At 37.6% G+C, this 20,534-nt stretch overlaps 2 protein-coding genes and 1 long non-coding RNA gene across 4 annotated transcripts in view; 2 read left to right on the forward strand and 1 right to left on the reverse strand.

Moving 5' to 3' along the window:
- Positions 1-4,430, forward strand: part of LOC111615769 — a 28,913-nt gene extending 24,483 nt beyond the window's left edge. Inside the window, exons 10-13 of the mRNA XM_023357212.1 lie at positions 3,651-3,810; positions 3,877-3,989; positions 4,062-4,146; positions 4,221-4,430. Coding sequence (XP_023212980.1) covers positions 3,651-3,810; positions 3,877-3,989; positions 4,062-4,146; positions 4,221-4,277 — 415 coding nt within the window. The 3' untranslated portion in view covers positions 4,278-4,430. The remainder of the gene's footprint in view (positions 1-3,650; positions 3,811-3,876; positions 3,990-4,061; positions 4,147-4,220) is intronic.
- A 10-nt stretch (positions 4,431-4,440) lies between these two features.
- Positions 4,441-18,280, reverse strand: LOC111615755 (sodium- and chloride-dependent GABA transporter 2-like). Of its 2 annotated transcripts, XM_023357194.1 has the most exons (12): positions 17,223-18,276; positions 14,248-14,382; positions 13,814-14,186; positions 13,464-13,731; positions 13,293-13,396; positions 6,571-6,695; positions 6,402-6,514; positions 6,092-6,232; positions 5,923-6,022; positions 5,743-5,843; positions 5,503-5,676; positions 4,441-5,139 (listed from the first exon to the last, which is right to left on the reverse strand). In XM_023357194.1, the coding sequence occupies exons 1-12, from the start codon at positions 17,881-17,883 to the stop codon at positions 4,936-4,938; spliced, it is 2,499 nt and encodes an 832-aa protein (XP_023212962.1). In that variant the 5' UTR covers positions 17,884-18,276; the 3' UTR covers positions 4,441-4,935. The 2 variants fall into 2 exon arrangements, with proteins under 2 accessions (XP_023212962.1, XP_023212970.1); XM_023357202.1 differs by lacking the exon at positions 4,441-5,139 and having other exon boundaries at positions 5,534-5,676; positions 5,747-5,843; positions 17,223-18,280.
- Positions 18,281-18,640: 360 nt separating this feature from the next.
- LOC111615796 lies at positions 18,641-20,512 on the forward strand. The gene is made up of 2 exons (XR_002755137.1): positions 18,641-18,703; positions 20,047-20,512. It is a non-coding gene; the product is annotated as an uncharacterized LOC111615796 (long non-coding RNA).
- Positions 20,513-20,534: the final 22 nt, after the last annotated feature.

A 20,534-nucleotide genomic window follows, 5' to 3' on the forward strand; every position in this document is an offset into this window, starting at 1 on the left:
TAAAAATTAAATGCTTGTTTTAAAAGGAATGGATAAGATTTTTTTTAAACGCAAGTATTGTATTGATGCGTGATATCGGTTTAATTATTACAAAATATAAATATATCGGTAACTATGATTAATTAATTATTAAGACACTAACAAGAGAAACCTTTCGATCCATGCATGAAATAAATGACATCTCAATAGCTATCGGGCATATTTGTTTCCAAGAAAAGAGACGTCGAGGTGCATCTGGCTCCTCCAAGTCGCAAAAAAGGCCTCAAAATTTGTGACAAGCAGACATAGAAGTAACTTGCAATACCCAATCATCTTCCCTGTTAGCGAAGTGATAATTCAAATTAATTTATAGATAAATGTGTATTTTTTTAAATATTTGCTTAGCTGTTCCTTGCATGCATTTATATGTTTATAACAAGTCGTAGCAACTTTCGGTAGAAGTTTTGTGACAGAAATGCTAGTCGCTACAACTAAAGGGATTTTCTTTAATATACATACAATAAATTCATAAATAAAGACAAGGAAGTACATCTGTGATGACAGAATGATTGAAATAAACAATAAAATATTGACACTTGACACAAATTATATACACTTTTCCACAGTATAAATATATGTAATTGCTATCAAATTAAACAGAAACTTTATGAAGGCAATGTTTCTACTGCAACAAAATTCTCCAAATTGATAGAAAACCAACCAACCAACTACTCAAATACAATGAAACTTTGAAATTAGAAAAATTTCATTTGTAAATTGGGTTTCGAACCAGATACTACAGAGATAAAAAGAAATTGCAAGCATTACCACATCACCACAGGTAGCCGGGGATGTGGCGCGCACACAAACACACATGAACACTGTTATTTTCAAGGCTATTTTTGGCACTTGTTAGAGGAGCGGATACAAATACGTCGGGACGGTTCTCAAAATGTTATTTATTTCACATGTGAGTTGGAAGGACATTAACTGTTTTCAGCTTAGAATGAGTCTCAGTGGATTAGAATGATGTAGAACAGCAGATACAGTTGGAATTCTTGTATTATTGGTATAAAATCGAGTGATACTAGGTAAAATAGTCAACATTTTGGCAATTGGCCCAGTAGAAAGGAAACTAACTAACTAATGTACAGAAAGAGTTAATTGCAATGCTGAGTCTTGTGTTTATAAGCCTGTAACATGACTTCCTGTCAGTTAATCCGATGAAATTTTGAGCATGAGATCCATCACCAAACAAATTAAGTGTTGGATCCAAAGATTTCAGGCCTTTTGATCTTTAACTCCCCAAAAAAAAAAAAAAAAGGCAAAACAGTTTAATGTTTTTTGGACATTAAACTGTCCAAAAAACATTGGACAGTTTAATGTCCAATTAAATACCCAATATACTGTTAAGTATATTGGGTATTTAATTTTAAAATTCCTATTCTAATTAACACCAATTTATTCTATAAGACTTTGTTTTAGCATCCAAGGCATTGTTGCACACAACTATATGTTTGATAACTTTAAGCCTAAGTTTTCTTTTCCAAATAGGAATATGTAAGGAGTAATGTTCTCATTGAAATTATCAAATATTCAAATTATCAAATATAATAAATTATTTAGCATTGACATAATCCTGTTTGAAACACATACATAACATGCATATTTTTGTGCCTGTGATGTAAAAAGTGTAAACTGCAAACAAAAGATTACACTCTTACAGATCATCCATTTGGCAACTATTTTAATAATTGCCATACATTCACTCGCAGCATATCTTCCTCAAGCGCCTCTTCGAGATAAAAATCTGAAGCTCTTCCATGCTTTCTCCTGATAGCATAGTGTCAATGAGAATTGGAAATGAATGAGTCTCATTTATTCCCAATTCTTATTTCACAGTCAGGCACTCTAGATCTCCTCACACGTCCGTCTTTGAAAAGCATTAAACACACACGAGGACATAACACATCCTTGTCGTACTCCCTCTTGATTGCAAATTAGTCACACACTTTACCATCCACACACACACATGCTCTGCTGTTTTCACACGTCACTCTCACACCTTTAAGTAACTTACTTCTCATTCCGTAATCACATAATATCTGCCATATTCATTCTACTTTTCTTAGACCAACAAACATTGCAAACACTTTCTTAAACATTCCTCCATGTGAAAATCTGATACACATACCCCTTCACTTCCTTAATAATCCACATTGCACATTCCATATTTACTTTCAGTCAACTTCTCAACTTTCAACCAGCACTTGCACAAATACTTTTCCAGGTATACTCAGCAATCAGAGGTTCTTGTACTTTCCCTTGTCTATTGGAATAATTGCACGGCACCATGTTCTTATCCCAACATAAGGTGCAAAGTCACAGCATCCATTCTTCAATATCTTAACATTTCTGTAGTCACACCACCTGGAACAGATTTGCCATTTTGCATTCCTGAAAAAAATAGTGATGGATGTGGCCCTATCTTCATTTATCTCTGCAACTGTTCCTCCATTTGTGTGCACTTTCACTACCCTTCAACTGGTTTTCAAATATTCATGCCACCTCTTATTTGTGCCACAACAACTCACCATTTGTATTTCATACTCAAGGTATGACATTTCTTTGTTGTCACATAACTATTCTGGAAGCAAAATGAAGAGTATTTCTATTTCTACTTTCCTGAAATGTCCCTTGCAAATGCCTGACCCATGCTTCATTCACGCAGCCTCTTGCTTCTTCACTTTATATTCATCCTCATTTACACTGCCTTTCAGTTGGCCCACGTTTGCAGCCTTTTTTCTCTTTCACTGCTCGCTCAACTGTTCCACCATATATCTCTCTTCCTGTTTCTACCACACAAAATTGGAAATTTAGCTTCTCCAGTCATCGGGCACTCTTTTTCCTCTTCCTCCATGATCTTCAGGTGCACTCTCACTATCACGAGTAATCATTTGAACCACGGTTGGCTTATCTCATAACTCTTATATCCTTTCCATTGTACTTCTCAATCTATTGTCATTACACAGCAAAATGTATTATGCTACTCTGACTTTAGTTCACGTAGGAAAATTGTATGTAAACTTGTATGATAAAAAACTGTTGGACAACAACAGATATCTTTCCACACAAGACTCAATGAATTGTTCTCCATTATCATTCACCCAGAGATTACCACGTATACCAGCACTCCTTCAGATACCTCTCTTCATACTCACATCTCCAGTTAGAATAACACCCTCCACAACTTTTTCCAAAACTCGTCATTGCAAATGCCAGAAAGGACAATAATCATTCTCTATATTTTTATTTTGAAGCACACTCACATTGTTCTTTAATTCACTTGCTTGTACTCCTTCATGCACGTATGCATTAATTAAAACACCTACTCCTGTGTTTGCTTGCTCTGTCTCTCGCACAGACCAGATCAACGTTCTTGTTCACATTCACATCCATAACCTTCTTGTCTTTCACTCTCGTCCAGCTTATTTTCAGTCATTTCACTTCTTGCTTCTCTTACATTCCACACACCAAATTGACATTCACACTTCTGCTTTCTTTTTTTCATTAGACAACTATACAATCGAAGTGAACATTTCCAAATAGTCTTGCAGACAAACATTTACGATTTCACAATTAGATTTTTACTTATTGTAGTATATTTTCAGACAGTCAAAACGGGAGAATTTTCGTGCCAGCGGAAAAGGAATACTGCTCGCCATGCTGGGCATCGTTCTGCCGCTTCTGTTCGTCTTGAATTTCCTCACCGGTAACGTTTCAAGCTACGTCTTGGGGGAGAACCTGTCCGAAATAATTCGGCTGTACACGGTAAGTGACTGCTCTCCAGGGGATGTTTCCGAATTTTCCAGTATTAATTTTTAGTTGTCGTTTCAGCCGAACGTGGGTGCGCTGTGGAAGAGACTTCCTTCCGACTATTACGTTTCGTTCCTGATTGCGGTCTCCATAATTTCTGTCCTATTTCTGATCCTGGCAAAGTGGTATTTCAGGTAAGTTAAGAAAATAGTGATAAATTAACCTTTTAATAAAATACTAATTTACGCCTTGTGTTTCAAATCAAGACTGAAGCCCACCCTCACCAGAAAACAAAAGAGGACCCTAATCGAAACTAAGGATTACATACAAAACTATGTGAAGGTGAAAAAGGTAAGAGGATCATTTGTGATTCTTTAGTTATCGATCCCATTTCACATAGTGTTAAACATTAAATTATGTTCTAGCAACATCTCTACCAAGAATACCTGATGCAGAGTGTGGCCGATCACGATCTGGCGTGAAATCAAAGATGTTAGTACAAACGTACTCATATTGAAAACTATTATATATATATATATATATTGTTATGGTAGCCAAATGATGTATAGAGACATAAAAATTCCTATAAGTTTTTACAGTTTGGTGTTATATACTTTCATAATGAGAGACTAAGTTGGCAGTAAATACAAAAGAACTACAATTTTATTTGTTTCTATACAACATACTGAAAAATGATATTACATGTACTGTGCTAATGCGACAGTAAAAGGTTCTTTGGCTCTAACAAAGTAAGTTTACAGTTTCCGTGATGCGATCGGAGTAGAAAAATAGAACTCTGATATATGTACATCGAATATTTTTGATCCCAAACGTTTCTTTAACGTGACAATTTTGTTCCACGACAGGTTTATCACAGCGGAGAACCTCGATCTTCGACGTGCAACGATTAAATTTCTCAATTATATCACAACCGGCATTGGGACATTTTGATTTGACTGATGGCCGAAAAGCCTCGCCCACCGAAGTTTCTCGAGCGACGGGCGCGATGCGCTCGGGGGGAAAAAAGTTACAAAATAAAACCGACGTACGTTTTTCATCCTACCGGTTTTGTGTTTCTAACATAAATAGTGCAACGTACGGCCTAAAAACTATGAGTATTATTTAGCTGCCCGGTTCTCGTCAGATTGCTGTCTCCCTCGCATTTTTCGACTCCAGAAAAGGTACGGCCCTTTCGGAAATTTGGGGAAGTTCCTTCTCGTCGTAGTCGTACTCCTCCTCTTCTTCCTTCATGAAAAGCGTACCGTTCATGACTATTATGGGTTTTGGATCCCACAGGTGAAGTGGTTCGGGATGCTTCTTTGGTTCCACAGCTGCTCGAATCCTCTGCAAAAACAAATGGCCGGTAATGGAACAGACATAAATTGAGACTGCATAATGTTTCTTTTTTCTCTGTAGGTACTCTCATCATAGCATTGTTACCAAAAATTTTTTGGCTGATGGTAGAGCCACAGGGTAATTCTACCAAACAGTTGATAATTGCATTGTAAGATCCAGAATTTCCCCAACACCAGCCAAAAGACTTCTATTCTGCATGCACAGCATTGCACATTGCCGAAACAATGGGGAGAGTACCTAGAGAAATAAACCGAGACTACATAACACACACAATTCCATTGCTATAACCAAAACTCTGGACAGAAGCCTAACAACCCTTGTATTTACATGCAAAAATTAAGTAAATCTCACCTCCACAAAGTGTACTTTCGGCGTTTTGCGGAAAGTATTCAGTCCTATGATCAGTATCCAGCAGAGAGTCAGGGAAAAACCAAACCATCCCACAGCCTTACCCACTCTGGCATAGGTGTAACCAGAATCGTCTGCCAGCTTGTGCATTGTTGCAATACTAAAAATTACCACAGCCTGCAATAGAAGTTCACTGTCAAATTTTGAACGACAACGATTACCTTTAATTAAAAAATCTCCTACCAGCAACACCAGTGGCGAGAGAAAAGCCCAACAGATCTGAAAGTAGACGGACACCTTCATCCCCAAAGCTTCCGTGATGTCGGAACTTAGTTTTTTGGTCCCTCGATGATTAAATCACATCGAACATAATTAGTTATTTTAATTAACATAAGGTTCTAAACGAATTGTTTTGATACTTACCATAAATCCAACTGAGGGAGATGGCTTCAAAAACGGCCAGTATGACAACTGCCAGCACTCCCACATAATGATCTATCACTTGAAAGAAATATATTCCAGCCTGTAACGGAAAACGCATTACATTCCGACGGTCCGGCGCTAAAGAATTTCCGCTCGGAAAATATATTACCTGCGTCACGTACAAAATGCTAGAGAAAAAACAGAAGACGCATATTACGAAGAGGAACAAGGAATGTCCTTGGAATTTCCGTTTGATGAAGTGACTGTACGATTCTTCTAGAGACGTCACCACAACAGCCACCAGTTTTATCTGAAAGAGACATACAGAAATGAATCGTTTGCAGTTAATGGAAGAAAATAATGTTACACCTTGCATATTGTGCCCACTTACCATACTTTCTGACGAGAAGCAATAAAAGAAACAGTTTTAATTTAACGACAGAAAATTGCTTTGAAAGACAGAGTGCAAGAACACTCACCTGATACTCCATTCCCAGCCAGAAAAACATGATAAAAAAGAACACACCCCACAGCGAAGGCACCGGAGTGGTCCCCACGGCGACGGAGTACACGACGAATGCCAGACCGGGATCTGCAACAGATCGGTGTCAGACATTGGCAATTTTGCCTCGCGTTTCTAATATTTACCTTTGTGCAGGATGGAGTCTATCGGCCTTCCGGTTCTCGCGGATAGGTGTCCAACGCTCCCGAAGGCAATGCACGCTATAATGAGAACCGTGACCACCGTAAAAAATGCCAGGATCCAAGTATCCCTACGAAAGCAATTGCAAATGATAATATTAACATTTAATAAATTGGATTTGGTTCATAATAATAATTTTACAACTATATTTAAGACCCTAAGAGACTTTCGAACACACCAAAATAGGGTCACCGAAAATTTCCTACAAATAAAAATTGAACAGGAGATAATACAAAATTAACCTTATTTATTTTAAGATGGCGTATTACTATTGTAGTTACAAAATAGTTCACAATCTCCTTAAGTGACACCGTACCCTGCCGAACAGACTTCGCAACAAATGTCGGTCTAAGCTTATGCACAAGCTCATTGGTTACTCTGTTACTCAAATACATTTATGTCAAAAATTCCTTTAAGGATTAAACGATGCCGTTCGATCGGTTGCAGTTTTGGCGGATTTCGTTCTTTTGGAACACAGTGTTAGAATAATGACAAGTTGCAAAGTGGCTTATTGGTGTGTGCCTTAAAAATGTCATCAATGTAAGTGTTTGCATTTATTATCCCAGTAGAGAGAAACAGTCCATTCTTCAAACCACAATGACGGAACTTAGTCTTATTCATCTTGTAGTGCTCCGGGCATCTTGGCGACTAGAAGAGATGTAGAAATCTCAACCGGTAAGATATTTAGAATGTGCAAAACAATATGTTTCGTCGTCCATCACAATACACTAGTACTTGGTTGTATAAGTCTTGCGATCTGGGTTTTACTGCTAAATTTTGTTTCGTTTCGCAATCCGGAGCGGTCCGTACTTTGTAATTCTTCAGTCCATCTCGCAATTTTACTATTTAAACGTAGCTTTGGGATGTTTTTACCGTTTTACCACATCTTGCAAAGAAAGTTTTAAATTTTCTTTTGACGACCGTCAAACTTTCCACTCTGTCGTAATTAAAAATTACACGCTTCCTTTCGATAACAAAATATTCTTTGAAGTTACTGGCGACTTTTGCAACCATAGATTTTGCAAGTTTTCTTACACTAAAACACGGAATTTCACAATACGCACGCAATATCAGTTTGCAACATTCCAATTCTAATGCCGCCACTTTTACAGTTAGGGAATTAAACAAAACACTATCGTGATTTTTTTTTGTTCTGTACGTCTATCAAGTACTTTTCCTAAAATACTATTAGCTCTAATAGTTGAATTTAAATCTGTACAAATTGATCTCGGCAAATTCGCCCTTTATTAGAACATTTTCTCCTTTCTCCTAATAGATTTTGTAATTAATAACCAAAGAAAGTTAAATATTACTTAAAAACCTTGCTTTTTATTTAAGTACTTGACGTATTGAAAAAATAAGTACAATATGCCAAAGTTGTGAACTATTTTACAATACAGTAGACTTCCCTATAACACTGTTGATAATTCCGTGTTATATGAATTCCATGTTGTAGGAGTCACTTAAATTTTAAAAATACATGTGCCGGGCTGTGAACAACTCAAGTATTTGTAAAATCCAAGAGACTCGTACATCGTGGAATTCGTATAACACGGAATTATCAACAGTGTTATAGGGGGTCGACTGAACTAGTGTTCGTGTGAACACTAAGTAAACTGGTGGAATTTTGATAACCTAATCCACTTTGTTAAGTTAGCGTTCTCTTTTATCCATCTGCATATTAAATTACTACGTATTTCTTTTCTTTTTTTGGTATTTATACAATTTTCGTAGGGTGTGATTCTTTGACACAGGAATCTACACTTACAAATTATGGGATTAGAAAAGTTATTTTAATATTGTGATAACTTTTTCTTATGCAAATTACTTTATTTGTGTAAGTTATACGAGAGTTTTCGGCATTGCAAGGACAGCAAGTGTTTTTTGACATAGTTCAGAGGTCAAAACCAATAATAACTCTTAACACCGTAGTAATTTTTCGGAGCGTCGTCATAAATATTTATGCAACGTTTGCAAATCGACGTCCCGATGTTAACCTATTCCCGTGGAAAAATTTGACGAGACTTATCTAAATTTTTTTATCGTCCTAAATTCTAAACAATAGAGCCAAGGACATTTACTAAACTAAATTTTCACACATAAAATTCAATGCAAATAGATTTTTTTTTTTCAAATATTAATGAAGACGATCTGCCAGATCTTGGTGTCGAATTACGGCGAGAGTTTTACGTTACAAGTTTTGACCTAGTCGATGTTTTTATATTTTATGCACGTCTCGAACGAGACGCTTGGAATTGCATAACGGATTTTTCTCGTATTTCGGCAACGGCGGGGTCTTAAATTCCTCGGAGGAGGCGCACATCAAATTTAAGTGACTGTAAAATGCACATTGCTCTGTTTCTTAATAGGAAAATATGCGGTAACGACAAGTTAAAGATTATTTCCCTCGCAGATTAATTGCATTCAAATATGCTTAGAAAGTAAATTATTTCTTGATTGTAATGATAAAGTATCACATTAATAACAAAATACAGAAGCATAAATTAATATTTTACATGTAAAAGTTTTTATGACACTTGTTTCGCATTGTCAGTTACGCAATATTTATATATTTCTTATCTGCCGTGACGAGGCAATCGTCAGAATACCGTTCAAAGTTGCGGCACTTCTGCCATTTAATATTCCATTTTATTAACTTTTTATGTAGAAAAAAAATGAAAACCTATCAACTTAATTAACCAAATGGATCTGTTTACGCATTCGGGATAAACTTTACAAGTCAGATAATCACAAACAATGTTTAAAACCGAGTGTTAATGACGGAATGCGATAGCTAATTACGACACAATGGAATGATAATGCAATTCTTTTCTTAAGAACAACCCAATTATCGGTCATGCATTAAATAGCAAGCACAAATTATGGAGAGACAATTCATTTATGTCGTTTTGTCTTGTATAAAAATGTACGGACATAAAGTAAAAGTACTAAGTTTAAAGATAATAACTTCACCATACCAATATCTCATTTCCATAGTTCTGGTCGACGACAACACATCTAGCAGTAAAACTTGAAAGTTAGCATTCCTGTCTCTAACTACACGAGTCTTACAGCATTAAATCGGCCGTAAATGACACATCACAAAAACGGATGGTGCAAATAGAAGACGGAGTAATGTGTGCATACCTACATGAGCTGCGGTACGACCGGCCTCTCTCAGCCATTGAATGTCTTGAGAAATGGTCCGCGCGTGGGACGGTAGGAAATCTTAGGGCATACTTCCCTGCTGCTTCGCTAGAATTTTGTCCATAGTTGCCCAACAGCTGTACCGTCTTTAAATACTCTGCGTTTAGCTTTCCGAGAGCCTTCGTCGACATGATACTCTTCGAGGAACTATCTGCACATTTTATCATACAGAGAAGTTTTATCACTTGAATACGAACAGTACTCTCTCATATGCAAAATATAACTGATGTGACACCACTCTTACAGATAAAAACTCGGGCATAGCAATGTGCAAACAATTCACTCATCAGATACACTTTGAGGAACTATCGTGTCAACGAAGACTCTCGGAAAGCTATACAAACGAAGACGGTACCACTGTATGGCAAATGCAGATAAAATACTAGAAAAACAGTACGGTGGTACGCCTTGCAATTACCTACCACGTGTAGCATTTGTTGAGGCATTTGACAATTAAGAGAGACTTCATATTGCAGTTTATCGTCGGCAGCATAGGTATATATGAGCAACTTGGTCCTCTAACTTATTTTGTTACTAGCATTGTCCATTTCTGTCAAATGTCATTTCCGAATAATTTGGTGACACTACAACTTTCTCACTTAATTTAGCCATATTTTTTGTTAAAACTTTAAGGCAGTTGAAAACTTTTTAACAGGCCAAGAAATGTTTTTGGATTATTTTGCAGTCTGGCTTCGGCTCTCGCACGTTTCGGAATCAAATGCCGGAGTTCTATGGCATTTCAGAGATATTTTGTGGATTTATTTTTAAACCTATAAGCAAAGCAAAAGCCATTTAGAGGCATAGAACATTGCGGAGATTAATCACATTGCTTTGTTCATCATTTGTTTCGTTTCTAAGTTGGCATTTAAGGTTTTAATAACCTTACACTGTAACGGTAAAGAGTCTTTCTAAGGTCATTTTAAAAAATGAAAAACATGCACATGGAATCTATACTAAAACTGGAATATATACAGCAAAACTGCTTAAGAATCACAAAGATTTCTATTATATCTAGTCCAAGTGTCGTATGCCAGCCAAGAGAATGTGCACGGTCGAGTGGCATTTGTAAAGACAAGGACACAAATTTCTTGTTGCTATCACAGTGTGCATACAATTCCAAGGTTAAAATATATTGAAAATTTCTTATGTACGTCTCTAATTCAGAAAATTCTGGTAGACTGTCTTACGGCTTCAAGGCCAGGAACATTGTTTATTGAAATATCAGATTACGTATGCATTTCGGGCCTATTTTGTTTCTAGGTCCTCTTCAATGCTATATTATGATATATTAAGAAATTATTAGTAACACAACAAAAAATACAACTTGCGCTGGTCTTATCCTATAACAAATAATTTTATCATACCGCAAAAGGAGTGACGTAAAGTATATTTACATAAAACTTTCCTTTCGTTATACACTTATAGTTTTATTTATATAAAAAAACCTTACTATACACCATACCGTACACTCTAGTGTATTCACTACTATGGAGAATTTCTATATTATTTCTGTTAATCTGGCAGTTATATGATTAAACCATGGGAAATTATTATATTTCTGTAAAATTCAGCCTGTTTCACCTATATAATCTTTCGGGAGTTTGGCAATCACAATTAATCTTATATACTACATCCATTTTTTTAAAGGCTGTTTTACCAGGTGTGTAATGCAAAAAATTACCATATAGATATAAGGAAGGAAAGATTTATGTAAATATACCTTACGTCAATCCTTTTGGGGTATGATAAAATTATTTGTTATAGGATAATAACAGTAACCGTCTTCCTTAAAGGCAAGAATTTTGCTTTATTCCGTATCGGTTAAAAGTTTTACTTTTAGACACTCCACATTCCACGCACAAGCTAGGAAAATGTTTACTGATTTACATATTTTTAACTTTGTGTACACTATATGTAATATACTGTGATAACTTGTACTAAAAACTACTCTAACTTTGAACACTTCGGAGTTTTGAATGCAAAATTTGCCTCGGAGTTCGAATGGTGTTTCGAAGTTCAACTGCGCTTGCAGTGAAAAAATGCACTCAAAGCACAAATGCAATTGTTGTGCGTCCAAGTTGTCTTTCGCTCTTACTCTTGCGTTACACTTAAATGTTTTCGGTGCTTTTTCCGCTTTACTTTCTGCGTTTGATTATATATATATATTGTATTGTTTGTTAACAATTTCTTCCTACAAGTTTTCTTTGTTGACAGCTTTTGGGCACTCCCTAATCCGTAGACCAATAAATGCAAGTTTCATTTTATTAGACGGTACTTACGTATTTTATTTACGGTTTCGTCGTTTTAATTTCTTATTAGGGCATTTAATTGCGTTGTTTTTACCTTAAATCACGTGTATTTGCCGTTTTAATTTTATCGAAATGGGTATCGTTTGGGGTCTGGAAACGGATTAATTCATTTTAATACATTAATACATTACTTCTAATGGGAAAAATTGATTCGGAGTTTGAACGGACTCCCGGAACAAATTAAATTCAAAGTATGAGGCTTCACTTAGCATAAAAATAGTAATTGTGACAAATGTTTGTTTTATAAAATATATGGCTTTATATTTACAGAATGACAAAGCAAAGAAACAAAATAATTAGTCAGAATCTGTACAAAATAAAAACCAAATGAAATATTACTCTGTGTTGTGCAATGACGTCCGTCCTTTTTATACTTGTATACGAGTGGTCTGTTCTAATAGATCAGCTTGAATAAATTGAAAAATATATGCCCACAAATAAAAGAATATTCTGACTTTTAATTTAAATCTAAATGTAGAGCACATTATGTTGCTAGATACATGCAAATAAATCCGCGCATACATTTTGTATTCGGACAGACTTGTGACCTTCTCTCAATACACCTTACGCTAGAAAAAATTCCTTTTAATCTTCAAAAAATTAATTTGTGCTAGCTCAGAGTGGCATTTTCAGTTCTTAATGGCATACCGAAGGGTCAAAATACCAGAATTTTTTGCGCTGAGCAATGACAAATAATCGCTTTGTTTTCATGTAGGGGAAAGGAGTTTACTTATTTGCTTGTAGTCGTAATGTAGAACAATTTGTTTACAAATAACTACCATTTGAATTACAATAACAATCTGATTGTTATTGTATGAATCACACGAACGCAGCCGACAAGAAATTATGTTAGAAGCATATGTTGCCTCTTTAAATAAGACGGCAAACCTCCGAAGGAAAGCTGAGATGTCGGCGGGGTCCAAAAGAAGAGAAAGATCCGCACGGGAATTTCACCTCTCGGCAGTTATGCGTTAAAACTCTCGCGTTACGAGTGTAAACGTTTATCAAGTTTTTGTGTATTTTGCAAAAACAACTCGTATGTTTGTGTGTTTATGATTGTAGTTTTATTACATCAGAATAAATTACTCAATTCATAAATAATCCGTATGTATTCCCGGTGAGATATGTCATGTATTTAACTTTGGTCTTACCTGAATGCATTGTTCTGCTTTTTGTTACACGAACCGACCGCTATACTGGATCCGATGATGATCCCCAGAGAGTGTATGATTTGTGCGAGTGCGTACAACCATACCTATAAAAAAAAAAAAGACTCGCATGAAACTTTATGTTATTTGTTTATTCTAAGAGGTAAACCTTACTTTAGCATTGCCCAGTTGTTCCCAGTTTGGTTTGAACAGATAGCAAAGGCCCTTGCCGGCTCCTTCCAGGAAGAGGACCCTCAGAAACAGCGACAGCAGGACGACGTGAGACATCACGGCCAACACGTAGACCGTCCTCCCTTTGAAGAGGGTGGCCTTGCGTAGCGCAAAGTAGACCAGGACCCACGTGAACAACACGGCAGCCATCAGTTCAAATCGCAACTCTCCCAGATTTTCTATTTTGTCGCTCACTTCCAATAACTTTCGGCTGTAAAGAGTTCAGTTCTGCAATTACTACCAATGACTCTAGTCCCGACGATCGTCCAGAATCGTTAATTCAAAATACTCACTCCAAAAATTCTTGAGATGATAACGTGCAGTTGACGAAGCTCGCAGAAGTAACCGGAATGCGTTTAGGCGCTACGGTAGCATTAACAAAAGTGATATTCATACCCGTGACATTACTAACGTCGGGAATTATGCCCAAACTACTAGGCGTGCCGTCAACATTGTTCAAAGCAGAAGAATGCCAACCTCGCATCTCCGCGGAAGAGAAAGTTATAAATTCGTTCCAGCAGGACTCTGTGTTCCATGTGTGACCGCACGTAAGCCAACGGGGAAGAGAATAAAAGGAATTGAACAAATAAAACAATGCCCAGCTAACTAGAACGCTATAATATGCAGTCAGTAGAAATGAAGCGACAATACTGGAAAATCCTATTCCTGTAACAAAAGTTTTGCATTTAAATTCAAACAAATATTCAGATATAAATCATTTACTGACCTTTCATCAGAGGACACAGTTGCCCCAGAGCTGCAATCGGTCCCGTCTGCATTATCTGTCCTACGGACAGCTCCATGCATAGCATTGGCACGCCACACAACACTAACAAGATCAGGTAGGCGAGGACAAACGAACCTGTGGCAAATAAAATATTTTATATCTAAAATTATTCATCTCTAGTATAAAATCGTTGCAAATTTCTACTTCTGACTGGAAGTAAAACACAAGAATTTTGTATTTCAAATTTAATAGCTAGGTAAAATGTGCACAAAGCCATTTGTCTACGTGGCGTGGAAACACTACTCATCCCAAACACTGAAGATATTTGGAGTCATGTGGTCTATATTCTCCCGGTTATGTAAATATACCTTACGTCAATCCTTTTGGGGGTATGATAAAATTATTTGTTATAGGATAATAACAGTAACCGTCTTCCTTAAAGGCAAGAATTTTGCTTTATTCCGTATCGGTTAAAAGTTTTACTTTTAGACACTCCACATTCCACGCACAAGNAACACTACTCATCCCAAACACTGAAGATATTTGGAGTCATGTGGTCTATATTCTCCCGGCCGACCTTTTACCAGACAAGACTGCCAAAAATACCGCAACTTATGCTAACAATTCAACAAATTCACAATGTTCTGTTAGCAACAGAAACTGTGACAGATATGCCGCAAATGTCGGACTGCTCGCAACGACATTTATCCCCTCATTATGGCTGCCACTCGTGACAAAACAACGCAAATTCTCTCTGAGGTGCTCCAGTGTCCAAATTAGACTCATTTGGATTTCATCCATTTTAGCCATGCGTGATTGGACGAAACTAGAAAACGGAATTTCACAAACAAAACCGGTGCCGCCACAAGAGAAATGTCGAAAAGTAGCTAAGAAACGTAACATCTTTGGACTTATTTCTTGTTTTCTAGCCGTAAAAATATTCCCACGGGTTACTTTTCGATCTCTCCTTATAATTTAAAAAATATTTTAAAAATTTAACACAGGAAAGTATAACAGGAAGCAAGTTAAATTTCACACACTACAAATTTTTATTGCATTTAATAGCTGCTTTTTTTTCTATAGATCGAAACAATGAAATTATTATGCTCTTCTAACAATATAAAAAAAAAACCCTCATAAAACAGCGCATTTCCTTTCATTCACAATTCAAATTACTGGAAACGCATCAAAAACCAAATGTGACTAAATGCTTAAACGCTTCCTATTCACAGTCGGTGACACAAATTGTCGACTACAGGATGTAAAATTAAGAACATACAATGATGGGAAGTAATCTATTACGTAACACAGCTGATAGTGTTAAACGACCGCCCACGGTTGTCGGAGAGGTTTCTGGGATCGGCACGCGGAGTATTATCCGTTACGCCGAACGCGCCGTTTACTACGTAATTTATTGGAGAGCGGCAATCTGTATCAATTGATGTGCCGTCCCCCATTCATTCGCTTTGGAGGTGTCGGCCTCCGTCGACATCAATGGAGTAGTACTAGGAACTATTTACGGGCGGTATTGTGCCTCGTTAATACATAAATGCTTTGTGTATTAACCTTGATTGTGTTTAAACAATGCCGTACTTTAAAATGGGAGCATTAGCCTGGCAGAATTACATTCTAATTATGCGCTAAATATACTCGCTTTAACTTTCCATTTTAAATTTACTTTCATGTGTCGAATGTAGAACTGCATTTGGCAATTTAAAGGCCGTGCAGCAAATTGTGTATTAGGTAGGTCACATTCGGTACGAGGTCGTACTCGACGGGCAAAGATGAAATGCCCCAAATCTAGAACCCAATATTCAGAGTACTTTGGAGATCAAATTGTCAAACGTTATCAAATGTCTCAGCTTACGCACACCTGTTAAGTCCGACTCCGTAAAGGCACGTCGAACGACAGATAAAACCATAAATTACCGCAGACTAGAGCAGATAAAACAAAAGGTCGCGGCCTCGTCAAAAAATAACTCTCAGAGATAAACGCGCGTCATTGTTTACTTTCCACTTGCTAAAAGATTTTCTATATACTTTTTTCTCGGCACGTAGCTTTATCTGTTTACTTTTACAATTTTTATGAGCTTTACGAATGACACGAGCGATAGTAACAGTGAAGAAGAGTGACGCAACCCAATTAAAAGCCTAGAAATTAGTGTGTTAAGATTAACGAGGCTATTAATTAAAGAGATGCAACTTTGGTTTCTGTGTGTACGACAGGAAGAGCAATTGCCGTGTTAAAAACGATTGTCTTAGCAGAGACGACGCACGCAGCTTGTAAATTAAATGATTTAAATGGTGTAAAATTAATGAGGAAGCCAAAATGTCTGACAAATTAATTTCAATGCCAGTTTGGGGCAAAAAAAACTTAAATTTCAGAATCGTAGTTGTAATGTGCATCGGTAACGTTCCCGACTAAGCAAGACGCCGCATAAAATGGCTAATTATTGCAAAGTACAGGTACGAATACCTTTAAAGAATGCCACAACACGACTAAAACTCGCTTCTCTTTAACTACTATGCTATTATTTAAACTTGCATAAAGAATAAAAGAAAATCACATAAAGCTATGACAAGAGACATTAAATGCTCTATTCGGATCCAACAGGTGGTTGTTAAACCAACTTAAATACACAGAACGGTTGCGCTCGGAAGAATTCTAACACAGGGAGGGTAGTAACGTTACACAATGCGTCACGCAGCTATTCAAAATATGGATTTGTGTCGAGCAATATCGGAATGTCATTCCATTAACTAACGTATGAGGCAACGGTGAATCTGCAGAAATAGTCGGGTTGCACGCATACATTTACCCCGTTAACATTCTTGACTTCTCTACAAAATACCGAACGCGCTACAAGAATAACCCATCTTACATAAGCACGCATAAAACAAACGTAATTATTCAGAAGCAATTAATGCGCTAATTAATTACTAAGATCATCTTAACGAGAGCAAATCATACTTGCCTCCTCCATTCTTGTAACAATAGTAAGGAAATCTCCAGATGCTGTTCAGTCCCAGGGTCTGGCACGCCACGCAGAGAACAAAATCCACCTTGACTCGCCAGCCGGATCCGGACCGGGGCTCATAGACGTAGCCGTCCTCGGAGGCGTCCTCCTCGTCGTCTCCGAGAGGCAGGCCGGCGGGGACGACTCGGCACTCCCTGAGCTCCGGCAGGGACTTGGACATCCGGCGGGACGTCAGTCGAAGGAGGGAGCGGTCCCGTCCGTACAGAGACACCCCCTGGATGGGGAAGGGAGCGGAGTGAACGGTGGCGAAGACGTCCTCGGGCAGGGGCATCCCGCCGTATCCCTGCTCCGACAGTGGCGTCCGGGGAGCGTCTTCTGGATACTCCAGAGCGAAGGTGGGCCTGGCCGAGAGGGGGCCCTCGAAGATGTCGGTGAAGGCAGGCTTGGAGGGTTTGGCTTCCGGGCTCCTGGCTCCCTGCTGCTGGTTGCTGTTGGACAGGAGGGCTCCCTTGCTCGAGGCATTGGGCAGTGTGAGATTGCCAAAGCTCCTGCAATTTTCCAGGTAAGTCTTCAGTTTCTTCGGGTCACGTGGTTGCGCAACGACGAAACCAGTCGGTGGGGTGCAGGTCAGTCGACATTTCCTCGTGTCCTCTTCCATTTTCTGCCCGTTCGTAGCGTTGTAGAAAGCCAAGAAATGCCAGCGATTGCGAAATCCACTCCGCTCCAGCACTCCCGGTCGACTATCGTCTCGCTCGCGAGAACCCGCGAGATTAACTCGACGTTCGTGTCGTCATGGCAACCCACGTGTGCGCTACGACAGACAAAGAAACCGGAAGTGAACTTTTCCCGCAGGAATTCGCTCCATTCTTAACAAATTTCTCAACTTATTCAAACTTCACGCCCAATGATCTAACGCCGTCTTACCTATTATTATTGTCGGAAACTTCCGACAGATGGCGCCACGTCGTTTTTCGAATTTTTATTTAAAGTAGATTATTAATTCATTAATAACAGGAATTTTTAATTTTAAAAATAACTAATAGCTTCTTGGCCCGCGAAACGAACGAAAGACGGCGGCACTCTTCCACTTCCGGAAAGACGATACCAGATTTGACCGACAGATGGCGAAGTCTAAATTTACCACGTCGCCATCTATTAGTACAAGAAATTAATAAATTTGAATTTTAAATTTTATGGCACTCTTTTTAATTAATAAAATTAAAAAAAAACGAAATAAAAGCAGATTACATTTAAATTTAAATAATAATAAAGTATATAAAAAATTCTCGGCCGCCATCTTGATGTTTACCAGAAATAATGAGCAATTTTTATTAATGCAAACAGATAGGCAGGCGCGTTATCTCACGTGTTTATTAGATAAAGTTATTAATATAACGTACACAGACACGTGTGAGAGTCATTACGTCATTTAATACCGCATTCTCTTTTCTCCCCGTTCAACGCACCAGTCAATGAGAGTAAGTAATTTCTTGTAAATTATTTTAAAAGAGCGCATTTCTAAAATTACATTTCCTCTCGACAATAATTTATCATCTAATCAATTATTAAGATACTAAGTAATTGGGCGAGACAAGAGGTAAAGCCGCCATCTCGTGTTAAAATTTATTTCTAGTGATTAAATTCGACACGAGATGGCAACGTAATCGCTTATCTCTATGCCAAATTACTTTGCATCTTAATAATTAATTAGTCACATTATAGCCAAATGAGATTCCGGCGATACGGTTTGATTTATATTTAAGTAAGTGTTCTTTTAAGAAATTTTAATTGTCATGAAAATATAAGAATGCATTTTTTGTAAATATTTTTAATTTATTCAGCGAGCGTTCATTAAAAAAAAACGACGTCATTCGGGTTTAATTCGTTCGACTTTACGAACTCACCCGAAATCTCCTGTTATTTAAGCTCAACCCATTCGAACTACGACACAATGACGCCCCCTTTCGTCCTTTAATTACCGAAATTTAACAGCATCGATGCCCCGACTATAGAAACAATCCTGCCAGATTTCAAAATGTTTGTTTTATAATACAAAATGGTGGTCAAAATTTGACCGATTACCACAATCCCACGTGTTGAATATTTTCTGCAGCCGCTAAGACACGTGGCTTTCGTTAGCCAATAAAGAGAAATTATATATGTGACGTCAGAACAACAGAATCTATGGGTGCGTTCGTAAAGTACTAATTGCAGTAAGAACGGTAGATATCGGGGGTCAAAGTTCCTTCCCGTGTTAAGTCAATGTATAAATAACGCGTGATACCCGAAATTCGATATACGGCGGAGTTCCTGCCTAATTTCCATTGAATGCCGAAATTTTTTCCCAAAAAATTGGCCATATATACATATTATACCAAAGAAAAAACAATTATGTTAGTATATTGAATTTCGATTTCCCATTGTAAGTGTAACAGAATTCAATTAGAACTTTTTCCATAATTACTTTTACACGTGAAGAAAAGCTAGAAAACTCCACGTGGTCGGCCCGCAGGTCGGGTGCAAACCATTATCGGCTACCAGTGTATAGTGGTTTTGCCCGGTGGGTGCGGACCATGATAGAAATAACAGGTGTGGGAAGCAGCCCAAAGATGATGCAGATTGCTTGCGAAAATCTCCCGCTGACCAGGTTTGAGCTGATTTGTTCAGCATGTTACGGGACACAAAACCATTCTCTATGCTAGAATATAATTGAAAAAAATTAGTGAAATTTACTTTTACTTTGTATTTTCTCATCCGTAACAAAACGTATGATAAAATGCTGGAAATGAATTGTATATGTGATTATAACTTTCTTCTACAGCTCCTTCCATTCCGAAGGCCCTTTATGCCCATATGTATTTGGCCAGATCTACAATGGTGTGGCCAAATGGAGAAGAATGAGGTCCGAGAAATCCAGACCAAACTACTCGTGACAATTTTAAAGCCAAATCCTTTTGATCGGCAGGATGTCATGTTTAATGTTGTGGCTTTTTAGCATGCGTATCTGTGCAATGACTAACAGAACCATGGCCCCCACATGGTAGTGACTGACCGGACTCTAGTCAGGGGGCCTGGTGTGAAGATGGTCAGCTTGTATTTTTTGCTTTGCTTGGACTTTCTTGTGGAATATTGAGTTCAATTTAATTGGAGTATTTAATTCGTGTCATTCTTTCATTTCTTGTGTTGATTCCTATTTCGTTTCTGTTTTTAATGTCGTGTCTGTCATTGCAAAATTTGTCGGTGAAATTCCTCTATTGTCTCTAATAAATCTAATCTGCTTTTGTAAATGATTGTTTAATTTGTGAATGA

Source organism: Centruroides sculpturatus, unplaced genomic scaffold (assembly GCF_000671375.1).
Source record: "Centruroides sculpturatus isolate CEXI.00-Female unplaced genomic scaffold, Cexi_2.0 scaffold161, whole genome shotgun sequence".
NCBI lineage: Eukaryota > Metazoa > Arthropoda > Arachnida > Scorpiones > Buthidae > Centruroides > Centruroides sculpturatus.